The 16,415-nt window shown below is 41.1% G+C and overlaps 1 protein-coding gene across 1 annotated transcript in view; it reads left to right on the forward strand.

Annotated features, from left to right (window-relative positions):
* LOC108784722 (sperm-associated antigen 16 protein-like) overlaps nt 1–16,415 on the forward strand; it is an 89,975-nt gene that overhangs the window by 1,651 nt on the left and 71,909 nt on the right. The window contains exons 2-3 of the mRNA XM_018553605.1: nt 7,035–7,081; nt 15,092–15,184. Of these exons, the coding sequence (XP_018409107.1) occupies nt 7,035–7,081; nt 15,092–15,184 (140 nt within the window). The remainder of the gene's footprint in view (nt 1–7,034; nt 7,082–15,091; nt 15,185–16,415) is intronic.

Consider the following 16,415-nt stretch of genomic DNA (forward strand, 5'->3'; position numbering starts at 1 on the left):
TATATGCATTGAAAACTGCGCGGTTTTCAATGAACAGACGCATGATTAAAAACGCATGACAAACGCGCACAAACGGCTCGGCATCTGAACAGCCGGTGGATATGCACCTTTCGTTCTGACCCTTTTATGCCTGTTTTTATTCGTCCTTTGCGAGTACCTTTTATACCATTTCTTTTATTCGTTTATTAAAAAGTTTGTATGCGATGGAGGCGCTCTCTGTGTCTTGTCTTGCCTAGGTGTTAACCTAGCCTCAACTTCATCGGTGAGTCATGGACCTGGAATGAGCATGTAGCCAGGGAAGTCTGAACTTGCATCTTGCATATTATTATACAGGATTTATATAGCGCCAACAGCTGCGCAGTGCTTTACAATATAAGGAAGACATTACAATCACAATTCAAAACAAGATGGTAAGGAGGGCCCTGCCTGTGAGGGCTTACAATCTAAAAGGGAGGGGCAAGTGAGGAGGTAGCTGTGTGGGGATGAATTGTTTGAGAATGTGACGGTTGAGCGGTTAGGTTGAGGTGGGATAGGCTTCCCTGAAGAGATGAGTCTTTAGGGAATGCCTAAAGGCAGTCAAGGTGGGAGACAGACGGACAGGTTAGGGTAAAGCGTTCCAGAGGATGGGAGAGACTCTAGAGAAGTCCTGGAGGCGAGCATGGGAGGAGTTGACAAGGGAGCTGGAAAGCAGGAGGTCTTGGGATGAGCGGAGCGGACGGTTAGGCTTGTACTTGAAGACCAGGTTTGAGATATAGCCGGGGGTGGAGTTGTGGATGGCTTTGTAAGTGTTTGTTAATATTTTGAATTTTATCCTTTGGGGCGAGTGGAAGCCAGTGGAGAGATTGACAGAGCGTGGTTGCAGACACTGAATGGTTGGTTAGGTGAATAAGTCTAGCAGCTGCATTCATGATAGACTGAAGGGGGGATAGCCTGTGTAGTTGAAGGCCAATGAGGAGGGAGTTACAATAGTCAAGATGAGATATAACTAGCGAGTGGATGAGTCATTTTGTGGTTTCTTTGGTGAGGAAGTAATTTCCCAACTACTGTTTTAAGATCTCTCCACAGGTGCTCCTATAGGATTCAGATCTGGACTTATTGCTGGCCAGTCCAGTACTCTCCAGCTCTTTGTCTGAAACCATTTCTGGGTGCTTTCAGTCATTGTTCTGCTGTAAGACCCATGACCTCGGACAGAGACCCAACCTTCTGACACTGGGCCCTACATTGCACCTCAGAATTCTTTGATAGTCTTCAGATTTCATAATGCCTTGCAAACAGTCAAGACATTCAGTGCCTGAAGCGACAAAGCAACCCCAAAACATCAGTGAACCTGCACCATGTTTGACTGTAAGGACTGTAGTTTTTTCTTTAAAAGCCTAATTTCTTTTTGTGAAAACAGTAGAATGATGGGCTTTACCAAAAACCTGTAATTTTGTTTTGTCTGTCCACAGCACATTCTCCCAAAAGGATTTTGGTTTCCTCATTTAAGTTTTGGCAAACTCCAATCTGGCTTTTTTATGTTCGTGTCAGCAGTGAGGTCCTTCTGGGTCTCCTACCATGGCGTCCCTGTTCATTCAGATGGTGATGTATAGTGCGTGCTGACACAGTTGTACCCTGTGCCTGAAGGTCAGCTTGAATTTGTCTGGAAGTTGATCGAGGGTCTTTATCCACCATTCCAACTATCCTTTGTTGCAATCATTGATCAATTGTTCTCTTTCGTCCATGTCCAGGGAGATTAGCTACAGTGCCATGGGCTGTAATCCTCTTGTCAATGTTGCGCACAGTGGACTCAAGAACATTAAGATCTTTGGAGATGGACTTGTAACCTTGAGATTGTCCATGCTTTTCCACAAAAACTTGGAATACAATTTATTTTTTGGAATTTTGAGGAGGTGCCAATAATGTTGTCCAGTCCATTTTTGGAGTTTTGCGTGGAATGTGTCAGATTTGGCTTTTTTTTTTTCTCCACTTTTTTTGTGTCATACCAATGTAAACAAAAGAAATAAACCTGAGAATTCTAAAAACTTTTGTAATTGCAACAATTTTCTGCGCGAAGTGGTGCATTATATGACAGAAATGCAGGGGTGCCAACATTTTTGGCCATGACTGTATATGCATGAATCTGGAAATGTTTTCTTTCTGGCGCCGTAAGGATAAACCTACCATTCTGGAAAAGGTGGTGGCCTCTTTCTAAGGTGTTGTCTATAAGGGAGCCTTATCTGACGGTACTCCTTGATAGAATTGGATCTCGAAAGAGGCCAAATCAAATGTACCTCCCTAAAATGACATTGGCCTTTCATAATTTACAGGTGATAGTATTGCCATCCATTTGTGACTATCCTAAGAATACCAGGGGGTAAGAATTCCATTGTTTGGATGTGTGTAGATGTCTATTATGTTACCTAGAAATCATGAGATAATTTCGGTCTAGCCACCTTTTTAATAGTGATTAGTTGCCAAAAAAAGAGCTTCAGGCCTCTAAGTTCTCATTTATATACCTGAATGAAGGGCTACAGACTACGGGTGCATTGTGAGCCCACTGAATTTGGTCACTGAAGGCTTCCTGGGCAGAGAGATCAGATGCCCTGGTAGACCAAATCCATGAGCAGCGGTATGGTCAAGTCAAAACACCATCATGAGGCATTACAGAGTGATGGTGCTTTCTCAATAAGATTTGACCTTTGGCAGGAAAGTTCTGCAAGCAGCAGAACACTGAGGTATGCTTACATTCGTCTTTCCTGTCAAGTAGCTGTCATGGAAGATGACTAGGGAAATTCCCAGACTTACCATTAATGGTGTTTTTTTGGACTCTTCCAGGACAGCATTCCTAGTTCCCACCCTGTGGCCAGTAACTCCTCTAGTTCTTTGTTTGCCATGATATTTATTCTGTTTCCCTCGTGCCCTTGGTGGCGGAAGTGTACTTTAAATTCATTCACAGGGTTGTGGTAGGGTTTTTTTACAAGTATCTACTTCTGTTTCCTATTAAAGGTTTTAACCAGCCATCTACATGGCTATCCTGAAGGATTCTTTGAAATATCATTACCTTTAAGTCAAACTCTGAGTGTCTTCCATTTCATCCATAACACTGAAGCTCATTACTATGTGTATGGGAGAACCCTAGGTGACACATCATCCACAGACCTGCCTGCCAGAGAATCATAGGCAGTCAGTGTGATGTTGGACAAGAGAACAGGACTGTTTTCCTGGAGTACTTTGGCAAGCATTTCATATTGCAATTCTATTTGACGCAGTGAGAAAGCAATTGTAAGCGATGTTCTCTATAAACACAGTCTTGCCAAGTCCATACAAGCATCAATAGATGCTTCTTGGATACAAATGTTAAGGGGACAGAGCAAAACCCTCTACGTTTATAAAGACGATTCATCACGGAATAGTTGTAATTACAAAATGAATTCTGATTATAGGATACGCTCTTCAGGATCCTCGGTGTTATCCATTTCAAACATGTTATTACTCTATTTACTGAATTATTGTGATAAGCAACAGTTTTCCCATCTGCATCGTGTAAAGCACAGGTGCTAGACAGTGCGAGCTCATTTAGCTGTTATAGTCAGTAAGTGCTGTTTGTTGTCCGCTTGCTAGCATTCAAATGATCTCAGCATGAAGATTATCACGCTGAAAATGAAGAAATTACACATTTGCCTGAGTTGCTTTTGAGGCTCTAAATTTTGTATAATTATTTTCTTTTATCGCCAAATAGTTAATTCTTTCCATAATATCAAGATTCAATAGATGGCAGTTTTTATTTTTCAGTTGAATTTTTAAATGGTGAAAATTTTAAATATCGACGGAACTGTACGTAATGCTTAAATAATTTTAATTGAGCAAATTAACAAGGTGTGCATGGGAATTTCTTGCTAAACGCAAACAAAAACATGTTGGCTCTGTCTTTTATGATCACATTAAAAAAGCCTCTAATTGTAAGTAATTAAAGTCTATCTCCGGATACAAAAACATCTACTGTACCTGCGCATTGGGGCTACTCCTGCACTACAAGGGTTAACTTTTTGTTTTTGTCTATGGGGGATTCTTTAAAACAGTTTTACATACCTGATCCTCCGCTCCCGCTGGCTCCAAGAACCGCGCCTGCAGCCTCTTTCCCCTCCACCCTGGGGACCGCGCTGCCCGCTGAAGTCATCACAGCTAATACAGTGTCCACATCTGGGGGGTGCAGAGGGGGGAGAGGTGAGTGCTGACTGCTGGGGGAGCAATCATCAGGAAAGTAAAACTGTTTTAAAGAATTTCCCTAGACAAAAGTGAGATGTTAAACCTTGCAGTGCAGGAGTATAGCCCCACTGCAACAGGAGGGTTATTTTTGTATTGAAAGATAGGCTTTAACCATTTCAGCAATGTATACATACATTACATATCAGAGTTGCTTGTGCCATTGTATAACATAATTTTTTTTTTAACCTCTTGCCGTTCGCCCGTAGTAGAAAAACGGACGGACGGCACTGCTGCATTGGCGGGTTGCACTTTTGGGAAGCCATATATACGTAGGCCATGTACAAAGAGCTTACGTCCTAGTTTCTAATCCTATTGCCATTGCTGCCTCTAAAATCTACTGAGATTTCATCCACACAGACTGGAAAGTAGGAAGATTGTAAACAAAGCACACAACAATCATATGACCATCAGCCCAAGTATCCTTAGTAATTAATCATTTGTTTATAACTGGGACTGAAACTTATGGGAAACCAAAATGTTACATTTGTCAGTGGAACCAGGAGGTGAAGGGAGACCGCTGTCTAAGAGGCGATTTCATCTTCCTCTGGATGGATTTCTCTAAAAGGCAGGTTTTGATGGACCATTTGATCTTTTTTCTGCTGCCACTCTTCTATGTTTCTTCTGTGTTTCTATGTACCGTGTTTCCCCGAAAGTAAGACCTACCCCGAAAATAAGACCTAGTTCGGTGGTAGGTCTTATATTACAGACATCCCTGAAGATAGCGCTAGGTCTTACCTTCGGGGTAGCTGCACATGTAATTCAATTTCACATGTGAAGACCGGCCGCAGCTCCCTCCCGCCCCCTCGCCCGTCCACCTACCCGCACGCTGTTGCTCTCTGGATGACATCAGAGCGGAGAGGCAGCTCCCTCCCGCCCCCCTGCCAGACACGCCCCTCCGGCCGCACGCATGCCCGCCCCCTCGTCTGTTTCTCCTTGTGGTTGGGAGATGGTGCCAAAAGTATTGGGACACCTGCCTTTACACACACATGAACTTTAATGTCATCCCAGTCTTAGTCCGCAGGGTTCAATATTGAGTTGGCCCACCCTTTGCAGCTATAACAGCTTCAACTCTTCTGGGAAGGTTGTCCTCAAGGTTTAAGGGTGTGCCTATGGGAATGTTTGACTATTCTTCCAGAAGCGTGTTTGTGAGGTCAGGTACTGATGTTGGACGAGAAAGCCTGGCTCGCAGTCTCCACTCTAATTCATCCCAATGGTGTTCTATTGGGTTGAGGTCAGAAATCTGTGCAGGCCAGTCAAGTTCCTCCACCCCACACTCGCTCATCCATGTCTTTATGGACCTTGCTTTGTGCACTGGTGCACAGTAATGTTGGAACAGGAAGGGGCCCTCCCCAAACTGTTCCCACAAAGTTGGGAGCATGAAATTGTCCAAAATGTCTTGGTATGCTGATGCCTTAAGAGTTACCTTCACTGGAACTAAGGGGCCAAACCCAACCCATGTAAAACAACCCCACACCATACTACAGGCAGTTGGCAACTTCTGTGCACTGTGCGCTCCAGCATACGCTGACCCCGCTCAGTCATTTTACATGGCCTACCATTTCATGGCTTAGTTACTGTTGTTCCCAGTTGCTTCCACTTTGTTATAATACCACTAACAGGTGACCACAAAATATTTAGTAGCAGGGAAATTTCACGGGTGGACTTATTGCACAGGTGGCAACCTATCACGTTACCACGCTTGAATTCACTGAGCCCCTGAGAGCGACCCATTCTTTCACAAATGTTTGTAGAAGCAGTCTGTGTGCCTAGGTGCTTGCTTTTATATACCTGTGGCCATGGAGGTGATTGAAACACCCGAATCCAAGGATTTGGAGGGGTGTCCCAATACTTTTGGCAATATAGTGTAGGTGGGCAGGGAACATTCTGAAAGGAAAAGACAGCGGAGTGAGTGATAAACTAATCAGTCTGTCTCTGCCCCCAGCTGTCAACCAGGTAACAGGGTGGATCCCGACAATATTGTCGGGATACTTCCTGGCTGCAGTGCGGCTGTGCGCTGTCAGCATTTAACGGGCAGTACCCCCCTATCTGTTGCATTTTGGGTCACAGGAGGACATTGGTAACCCTGTGACCCAAAAGAGAACTAAAGCCAAAAAAGATTTGGCCATAGTTTTCTTTTAAAATGTCGCCTATAGACAATTCTGGGTACCATAACCTTTTTGCCATTTCACGTCATTTTGATACTCTGCATGTTTGGTATATTCGTGGCATCTTGTTAGCAAAAAACGAAATATATTTATTTGTGATAAACGGAACAAATCACTGAATACAATATTTATTTGTATATAGGGTAACATTTGTTGTTTGTAAACGGCAAAAAATAAGCCTATTTCGGCTTTTGAAATGTATTTGAAAAATAAAAAAAATCTTAGAAGGGAATGCCACTAAAAGAAAGTCTTTAGGTACATGTCTTTTGGTATCATATGTAATGACAAAGCCACTACCAAATCAATTGGGCCATAGTGCAGTTGTAAAAATTGTTCTGTTTCGAATGGGATAGACAACTGAGATGGTTACAAAAAAGACAAATGACAAAGTACAGAAATTCCTCAGTCACTGTGAACAATCACTTTCCTTTGTCCTGACTATTGTAAACTAAGATCTCCTCTACAACATATCGGTAGTTTCTATATTGTTGACCATATTATGAAAGATATACCGTATGTTTGTTTGCCATATAAACTTATGAACTGTATTGTGAATGCTTTTGTAAAAGCAAAAGTAAAAAAAACAAGTTTTTTTTTTGGTTTAGTTCCTTAATCCCAGCATAGAAATTACTATTACTGAGGGATCTGAAGATGGCTACCAATATGAAGAGGTAAGGCGTGTCTTTCTTTTTTAAAAGTGTATTATTGTTTTTACATAGTTTTCATAAATCAACAGATATTTAAAAGCTTAAAGTATATGTCAGTGCAAAATAAAAAAAAACAAAACACAATTTCAGTACATCTCTGCAGTACATGCAGATCTCCACATGTTTTATATCTTCAACAAAAATGCTGCAAGTACAGAAACATACCATTTGATTGACCAGTAACTCGGTGAGCTCCTAAATTACTGTTTTGACTGACAACATAGTTCCTTTTCTACTAGAAGGCAGATTTCATGAACCACTTGATCTTTTTCTGCCGCCACTCTTTTATGTTTCTTCTTAGAAATCCCTCCCAGCGTTGTCAGCCCTGGCTGCTAGACTACAGAATTCCACCTATCCCCACTCCTCTCCACACACACACACACACACATTGATTTCTTTTGCAGCAAAAAATGCTGCTCTCTTGACTCCAAAGAGCCTGACCATATACTTTGTGTAGCGAAAGGGCTCTTGGGAGATGTAGTTCTAGAAGACATTTTCTATGTGAATAGCAACCGCTGCCCCTGCAAGAATTGTATAAGTCTGGTGATTTTTGTCAGAAGGAATAATGAGTAAATGGGGAAAATCAATCCTGGGAAAAATTTTCTAGAGGGGGATAGTGAGAAGTGGCGGTAAATTTGGGTAGCCTGTGCATACACTTTAAGTATGCATTTCTGTCTGTGAAGTTTCTGTAAAATTTAATATTTATGTAGTTTTTGTGTTTGGTAGCACACTAGTTAAAATTTTCTTTTTTTTAAAATAAATATTAGACCGGCCAGAACAAAGTAACTGTTAGCAACCAGCTTTAAATTGGCTGTTGTTTATGCTAAACTGCCATACGCTAAAATGTAGTTTTATCATTATAACACAGCATCAATTTTTGCGTTGTACTAATAAAACAAATAAATAAAAAAAAAAATACTGTAAAATACTGGTCATTTGCACATGGTTTAGCACAAGTCATGCTGCAGCTTTTTTAAAAAAATGTTCTTCCTTAAAATAATTTTTTATTTTATAATAAAATTAATACAATTGCATTGATTAAAATCACTGTTTATTTATAATTGTAAGCCGATTACAAGGAATTTACATTTTAAAGACGTATGGGGTACATTTTTCTCCCCTGAGATTATGTGCATGGTCACATGTCCTAGTTGCATGTCTAGTCACATGTGCCAGTAATCCAGAAAGTAATAGAGCTAGTAATCTGTGTGGAGAAAGGAGCACCGAGACAAGCCAGGACATGTCTGCTGCTTCTCTCCATTGTAGCCTCTCCAGAACAAAGGACACATGAGGGGAGGGGGTTAGTTGCTCAGCAACAGCCTGTGTACTCCCCCTTCCCTCCCCTCTCATGCCGGCTCCTCCCGGGACCTTTGTAAGTGTTGGTGGGAAGGCTGCATGCTCTCTTCCTCGCTGACTGGTGAACTAGAGGCTGCGCTGAGGCCGGTCTCTGTCTGTGGATTCAAAAGGATACGGACTTAACCCTGTCTGTTCTGCTCCACTGCTGCTGTGAGGCCTGCTGGGATCTGTTGTTCTACACATTGTGAGAAGACTGGGGAACAAAAGAGAAATAAGGAATGCAAAGAATACAAAGCTGGCAATTATCTAGAAGTATGTGATTGTAGATTGTCATTACTAAGCATTTCTAAAGGTGTGTCTGTTATTTTAAAGATATGGGTAAAGGTCCTCTTTAAGAACTATCTCCAGCATCTTTTCATTTTGGTAGGTCAGCTGTGCACCTAAAAATGTTTTTTTTGGTAGAGATTTTAACTGTGAAGTCCCAGATCTGCACATCTGCAAGTACTTTAGATAGGGATCTTACTCTTCCTGTTGGATTCCTAATTGTTGTATGATGTGAAATACACCCACATCCATGTATACTAGACTGTAAAAACCACAAAAATCAAAACAAATCAATTTCAAATATTAGATTCTATACTGAAAATTACCCAAGACTGCTTCTCAATTGCAGCATAACACCTTATATTTCTTCAACTTTATATCAAAAGAGGAGCACATCATTAAAAACCACAGTGCACACAAGGGCTGTATGGTAATGATGGAATACAGGAGAAGTGAGAACACCCAAAACTTCACGGTGGATACCAGAGCCGAAAATAACATTGAGATAGTCACTTCTCCCAAAACTGAGACGTACTTAGTCATGGAGTGGTGGTTAACGTGCTGGACATAAAGTTGCTAGATCTGGAAAAAAAAAAGAAAAGTCCTCGAAACATTTGCAGACATGGCGTTTACACATTTCATTTTAATAATGTGATAAGTGCCTGTGATGTAAAGGATTCTCAATACGCAACATATGTCTGGAAATCTGCAACATCTTTCACTAACTTTACAACTAGCAATGCACTTTATATGTTTTTAAACTGAGATGTTTATATGTTTTTTACACAGCAAACTCCAGAGTTTGACTGTAAGGATAGTTTTGGGGTTTAGGGCACAATTTAAAAAGCTTTAATGTAAAGATTTGAGACTTTATTTTAGCTGATTGACTGCAATTTTTAAAAAATCTGTTTGGACTCTGCTAAAAAATAGCTGTCACTTTAAAAAATAAAATAAGAATCCTTTACACTGAGCGTTTTGTAGCGCTTTTTCTTCCCTAAAAAAACTCCCTAAACAAAATCCTATTCATTTATACGGCCCAGTTCACATCTCAGCATTTTGTGGCAATAAGCAAAACACCGCCGCTGGAAAAAGTACATGAGCTTTTTTTTTGTTCTATTATAGCTCATTTTGGCCCCATAGACTCAATACGAAACACTTGAAAACGCGCGTTTGCTGTGTTGTTGCACATTTTTACGTATGTTTGCTCATTAACATAAATGAGCTACAGTCTGCTCACAAAAACAATTTGATTTATGCACATGAAATGCACAAAAACATGCATAAAAAATACTGTCGCCTAGGTGTGAACCCAGCCTAAAGCAGAATTAAGGCAATATCCAGATGTATCCCCTGCACTCCTTACAGCGTTTAGGATCATACAATAATGGTGGTGCTTGCAGATGGCATCGTGCAATACAAATGAAGATCACCAGCACTCGATGTATACTTATAAATTCTTGTTAGTATTTTTTTGTAGAAGTGTGTCACGTGCAAAAAACAATGTTGCGGGGCCACCAGGGTTCCTTCATCAGGGTGACATAGATACCTTTTGGAAATAAATACAAACAAGAATTTATAAGTAGTCATCAAGTGCTGGTGATCTTCATTTGTACAAAGCAGAATAAAGACTCCCGACAAAACTCAGATTAGTGCCCCAAATTTCCACTTTACCCCAATCACTGCATAAATATGTCTTAGTAATTCCCACCCAAGTTCTATTTATTTGTTCAAGTCTTGCCTCCATACATGTTAGACTATGAACTTTGGGTTTCGTTCACCCTTTAGCCAGGGGTGCACTTTCAAAATCAATCATGTCTCTACATAAGAAGCCACATATTCCATCACACACAGCGCAATGTCAACAGGGAACATAACTAAGATGTAGGCATCACAATTTTTAAAAGGTCATTCCTGATCTTGCTCCTCTCGCATCGTGAGAATGAGGCTGAACATCATAAACATGATCTATGCTAATTAAAGAATGACACTGTTCAGATGTAGTAGTAGTTTATAGTAGGCACAATCACCTCTGGGTGACCACTGCCGATCTGTCAGGCCTCATACACACTACGTACCAAAACGTTGAGTTCAGGTGCACTTGGAGCTCATTGCTAAACGCACCTGGACTCATGCACTGCATTTCTATGACTGAATGCACACCTAGGCGTCCAGCAGCGTCTAGGTGCCTTTAGTCTAGGTCAGTTTACCCAAAATAGAAATTTCTGCATTCCGGGTCCGACTAGCCCAGTTTTATGCAGCTAAACGCGTGTAACTGCGTATAAACGCGACTAAGCCCGGCACAGAAAAAAGTGATCTGGCAAGCATAAAGTTGTTTATACTTACCAGATAACTTCTATTTGGGCTTAAACGCAACCTGCTAGTGTGCATGAGGCTGTAAAGCGCTGGTGTCACCTGGGAAAAAGAAGCATGTACGGGAGTCAATTATATACATTTAGGGGGGGAAGAACAAATTCAGTACAGGGAACCGAATAAATGGAAAGACGGTGGTGTACAGATGACTGTAGCAGCTAAAAATAAAAGTGTTTACTAGGGCTGCAGAGATACTGCCGGTGCCAAGAGCCACTCCGGACAGACAGCGCGAGTCGAGGGAGCTTAACAAGTGGCTCCGGAGCTGGTGTCAGAAGGAAGGTTTTGGTTTCCTGGAGAACTGGGCTGACTTCGCAGTCGGCTATTGGCTCTTCAGCCGAGACGGGCTGCATCTTAATGGGAAAGGTGCAGCATTCCTGGGAGGGAAAATGGTAGAAAGACTGGAGGAGCTTTTAAACTAGAAAGTGGGGGGATAATCGGCTAACTAATCGATTTTGAAAATAATCGTTAGCTGCAGCTCTAGTGTTTACATAACAGTGACTGCAATCTTGTATATTAGCGATGTGAAATGAACCTATGGTCTGTGGCTGGTTGTGGTAGGATGTGTTATGCATTTCAGCACCATGGACAGCAACACAGTCACCTTAGTAGTTGAGTGTGCAGTCACCATGTCTGACTCCTAATGATGTTGATTTTCCATTCATTGTGGCTAGCTGAAAAGGTTACAGGAAACACCGTCTGCAATGCCACCACATTTCTGTATATAATCATAGATTTTCCCTCTTCACATGCATCTGTTTTCACAACAAAGGATTTCTCAAACCGAGAGGGAACCCCATTCAGGGCAGGGCTGGATGGAAACTTTTCTTTTGTATTTACTGTGGAAAGGAATGTCATCCGAAATATCTGAATATAGACAGCCTGTCACATGTATTGCTGTGTGCTGTGGGAGGTTTACCACTCAGGAAATAGATAACAAGCATTATGTGGATTGAACCTCTTGAAATACTCATCAATGTTTATTGGTAGAACCGTAAACGTAATTAACTTGTTTGTAAGAAATAGAGCCATGGTCTAGTAAAATGAATCTTAATCCATATCGTTTACACAAGCTATCCTTTGTAGAGAACTCACAAGGTCATATGCAAAATTCAGAATGGTCTCATTTTCAAGACCTGTGATTTAGGATGTAGAGGTAAATTCTGTTCAGAGAAGATATCGCCAGTTAGGATCAGCTTATGTGCTGGTTTTCTTAGTTTTATCTATTTTGTTTTTCCTGATTGTGACCTTGACAATAGCTTGTTGGTCTGTGGGACACAGAGAAGCAGACAGTTGTCAGATAAAATACCCTGCTTCTCTATGTCCCATACAAGCTTCATTTTATGTAAGAGTTCAAATGGTATGGTCCATTTAGATTTTCAGATGCAAACAAACAATACATTGGCACAGGTGAAATCACATTTAGAACTAAGCTTCATGTCGCATCTTGTACCCTGCTGGAGTCCACTGGAATTAGAAGCCACGTGCTAGGTCTTCAAACATAATATAGACCATATGTGAATAAAAATGTCTATAACTGTGACAGTCAATACATAAAGCTTCTTGCAATGTGGAAAAGTTAGGCCTTATTTACACGTGGCCTTAGGCTGCTGCTGCAGATTCATTTGGCAAACAGATTCTGGTGAAAGGAATCCCAGGTATGTTCTTACAGATGCGCCCACTCTGACCAAGTGAATGACAGGCTGACAGCGGCCGCGCCTATTAGTGGCAGTCCGCAATTATTAGAAGGCAAAAAAAATGCATCGGTAGTCGCTGGATTACTGTAGTTTCTGGTTGCTTGAGAGTTTATATTAACTCTCAAGCTAGCTTCCGCAGCCGACGTGAGAAATAGCCAGACTGCTGTTGGCTATTTCAAATTGCAATATCCAATAGCAGGCTGGCTATTGAAGCCCCGCCCACTGAGCAGAGGAGCAGACCTGAGAGAGAAAGTTCTCTCCGGTCCGCTCCTCTACTCAGTGGGCGGGTGCAATAGCCAAACTACTATAGGCTATTGCAATTTGCAATAGCCTATAGCAGGCTGGCTATTGAAACCCATTGTTTAGGTTCTGCTGCCGACCGCGGAAACTAGCCATGGCTTTTTCAAATTGCCACAGCCAATAGTAGACTAGCTATTGCACACAAAAAAAGCAAGGGTTAAGGCATCAATGGACTAATAGTCCTCAGTTATTTTTCTACTGTGGAAGTGAGTAGGAGACAAAAGAAGATAGTCCAGAAGCTCTGAGGAAGGGGGGCGTGTCCCCGAAAACACGTTCAGCAGTGATAGCGTGTCTCTGCAGACAAGCAGAGCTTCTGGACTGTCTGCTTTTGTCTCCTACTTCCACAGTAGAAAAATCCCTAAGGACTATTAGTCCATTGTTGCCTTAACCCTTGCTTCTTTTGTGAGTATTATCTGTATATATGTTTTTAAATCATTAAAAGGTTTAATTGCACCAGGTCAGGCGCTCGGTGTTTCTTCATGTTTTACACAGTGTTCAGGATCCCTCCTCTGTAACTGGGCAGCCTTACTGCATTTCAGGGAGTTTTTGGGGTACAGGAGGGTCTTTTTTTGACGCTGGTCGGTGCTTAGTTTGTAGCTATTGCACACGCCCACTACCCATCGTTTACATTCACCTGCCAGCTGCAGAATGTAGCCTTCGGATCCAGCAGAATGTAAACAAAGAATTTCGTTAGCAACTACATAAATTTGGTTGCCACCAACATTTTTTAGTCTCTCCATTTTAATCAAGCAACAGCAAAAAAAATTAAGGACATATATTATAGCCTCCAATTTTTTTTTTACTGTACATTTTTTTTTTATGGATCTTGGTTTACAGATGATCATTTTCCATTTTCTAGTACTCCATAGTTTCTCTGTCAAAAGTACTGCATACTATTTTCTGTCAAAAGTCGACTGGGACAGACAAAAACACCTTGTCTGCGATGCATCATTTGAGAAAATAAGTCAGTTGGTTATTCCAGCTTACAAAAAATTTAATTTTGGTTTGTAAAGATGTATTTAAGTAAACGCACTACTCCCAGTTGGGTAAAGAGTTACTAAATAACCCCTTTAGTGTTATTATCCTGGACAGGCAGATTGTACGTGCGATCAACGCAAGTCCTCCCCGCTAAGGGGAGGGCTTACTGACGATTGCAATGGTGAGCGGACCTCGGCCCGTGCGGCTTTCGTCCTGCGATCGTGCTACCAACCCTAGCGTGTTCGTAATACGAAAGTCGTGCTACCGTACAGTAAATGCGGTTGCACGCTGCCCATACACCTTGCGAATATAGTACGATCGTGGGATCACGTGCGATTATCGTACGATAATCATCAGGTGTATGGGCAGCTTTACTTGTTGTTTTATTTCCTCATATAGACAATACTTTTTAGAAACTAATTTCATAGACCTTTGGCTTATGTTTGATGTAAATGTGAGCGGATACAGTTTATGTGGCATAATAGCATTATATATATAATGTGTGTCATAATGTCCTGTTTTCACAGTGGAACAGAAAGAATGATGAAAGGTTGACAATAGCTTTTAATGTAAAATCTAAATGCCAGTGGAGCAGGGAAGAGGTTAAAGTCTATTAATTTTACTCCGGCTCCCAGTTTCATTTCTAGGTCCGGCATTCCTGCTTTTGGTCAGGTCTTTTCAATTCCCCTACGCAAATTATGGTTTTCACTGAACCGTCTGTATTTTTGATTAACATTCACAGTCACGGCTGTAGAAAAATGAACATTCTTACTCAGCAAGACACAATTTTAACCTTCAGATTGCTGTACAATTTCCAAACATTTTTAAACTCTCTTTCCACAATATATTTTCTAATTTAAGTAACTTAAATTTTAAAAAGCCTAAATCAGCCTACAAATCCCAAATGCCCTGAAGACCTTTTTTTTTTCTTTTCTCAAATGACCCATTAGGTTTGCTTTTGACTGAATAAATTAAGTTTCCATCACTTGATGCCCTCTCTCTTTGTTCATAGATCCCACCTGATGATGACTTCAGCTCACCAGATCATGATGAGGACCTTATAAGAGCAGTGCAGACCATTGAAGAACAGGCTGAAGATCTTCAGGTTAGTGGATATTTGTGCATTCCTTTTCCAGCAGCGTCTGCTTTCATGGGACTGTCCCAAGATAAAGTGACTTTAATTGTTAAAGCAGTCCTTAATGTATATGTAAGCCCTAACCAAATTACTTCAAGGCTTCATTCACACTGGCAGATAATTATCTGGGAAGCGTAAACAACTTTTATGCTTCCCGGATGAATTTTTTCCTGCATTTAGATGTTCCGTCTTAAAGCAGAATTCAGAGGAAAATGTTCCTTACCCTTGCAATGGGGCTACCCCTGCACTGCAAGGGTTACGTGCTCATTTCGGTCTAAGGGCAAAAATTAAGTTATAGGCACCTAAACCTCAAAGCTGGCTCAGCTTTTAAAGCACCCCCCCACAGCCTGTTTCCTACTCTACTCCACCGATGAAATATCCCTCGACATACTCAAGTCTTTTACACAGTGTATAGGACGTAATGACGCATTGGGCCTTAGATCGCTTAGAGAGGCTCCAGGAACCGGTCTAAAAGCAAACCGTCTCCTAGGATTGGGGGAATATATCATTATTTTTGCACCAAGAAAAAAAACTAGCACTTAACCCTTGCAGTGCAGGGGACATTTTTTCTTAACCCTTGAAGTTGGGCACTGCAAGGATTAAGAAAAATGTTCCCTAGAGTTCAGCTTTAAAGCCATGTTTACACATGTTGAGAGCTTGTAATCGTAACCTCGATGAATTCTGTTTCCTCTAAACCGAATGCAGATGTAAGTGCAAAGTCTGACTGATACCATTAAAAATAGATTACATACATTAAGAAATGAGCTCTAAATGCATATAAACACAGGTTTGACACCACTAATGACTAAATGGCATTTCTCAGTGTGGTTTTCTTGATGTTGACAACAGTGGGGCATTCCTATGTAATGTGTATTGAAATGGGCACTTGTAGCCCCCATGGGAAGCTTGTGTGACAATGCAGGAGCACAGTTGGGAGACAGTTCTTTATTTAGGCATGTCATACAGGGGTCAGGTATTTTTTTTTATTTTTTTATTTTTTTTAACAAAAGCTTTAAAATAATTGAAAAATATTTTTAGAAATTACAGTACCATGTTAAATCTTACATGAGATTTTAGTCATAGGGTTTACACATACATTTAATAGCAGAGAGATGGCAGATTTCTCCATTCATCCTGGTCAACTTACTGTCTTAACTTCAAATATGCTGGGAATAAAATCTTAAATTGTTGCCTGTCACGG

The sequence above is a fragment of the Nanorana parkeri genome, unplaced genomic scaffold (assembly GCF_000935625.1).
Source record: "Nanorana parkeri isolate BGI_ZX_2015 unplaced genomic scaffold, ASM93562v1 scaffold125, whole genome shotgun sequence".
Classification (NCBI taxonomy): domain Eukaryota; kingdom Metazoa; phylum Chordata; class Amphibia; order Anura; family Dicroglossidae; genus Nanorana; species Nanorana parkeri.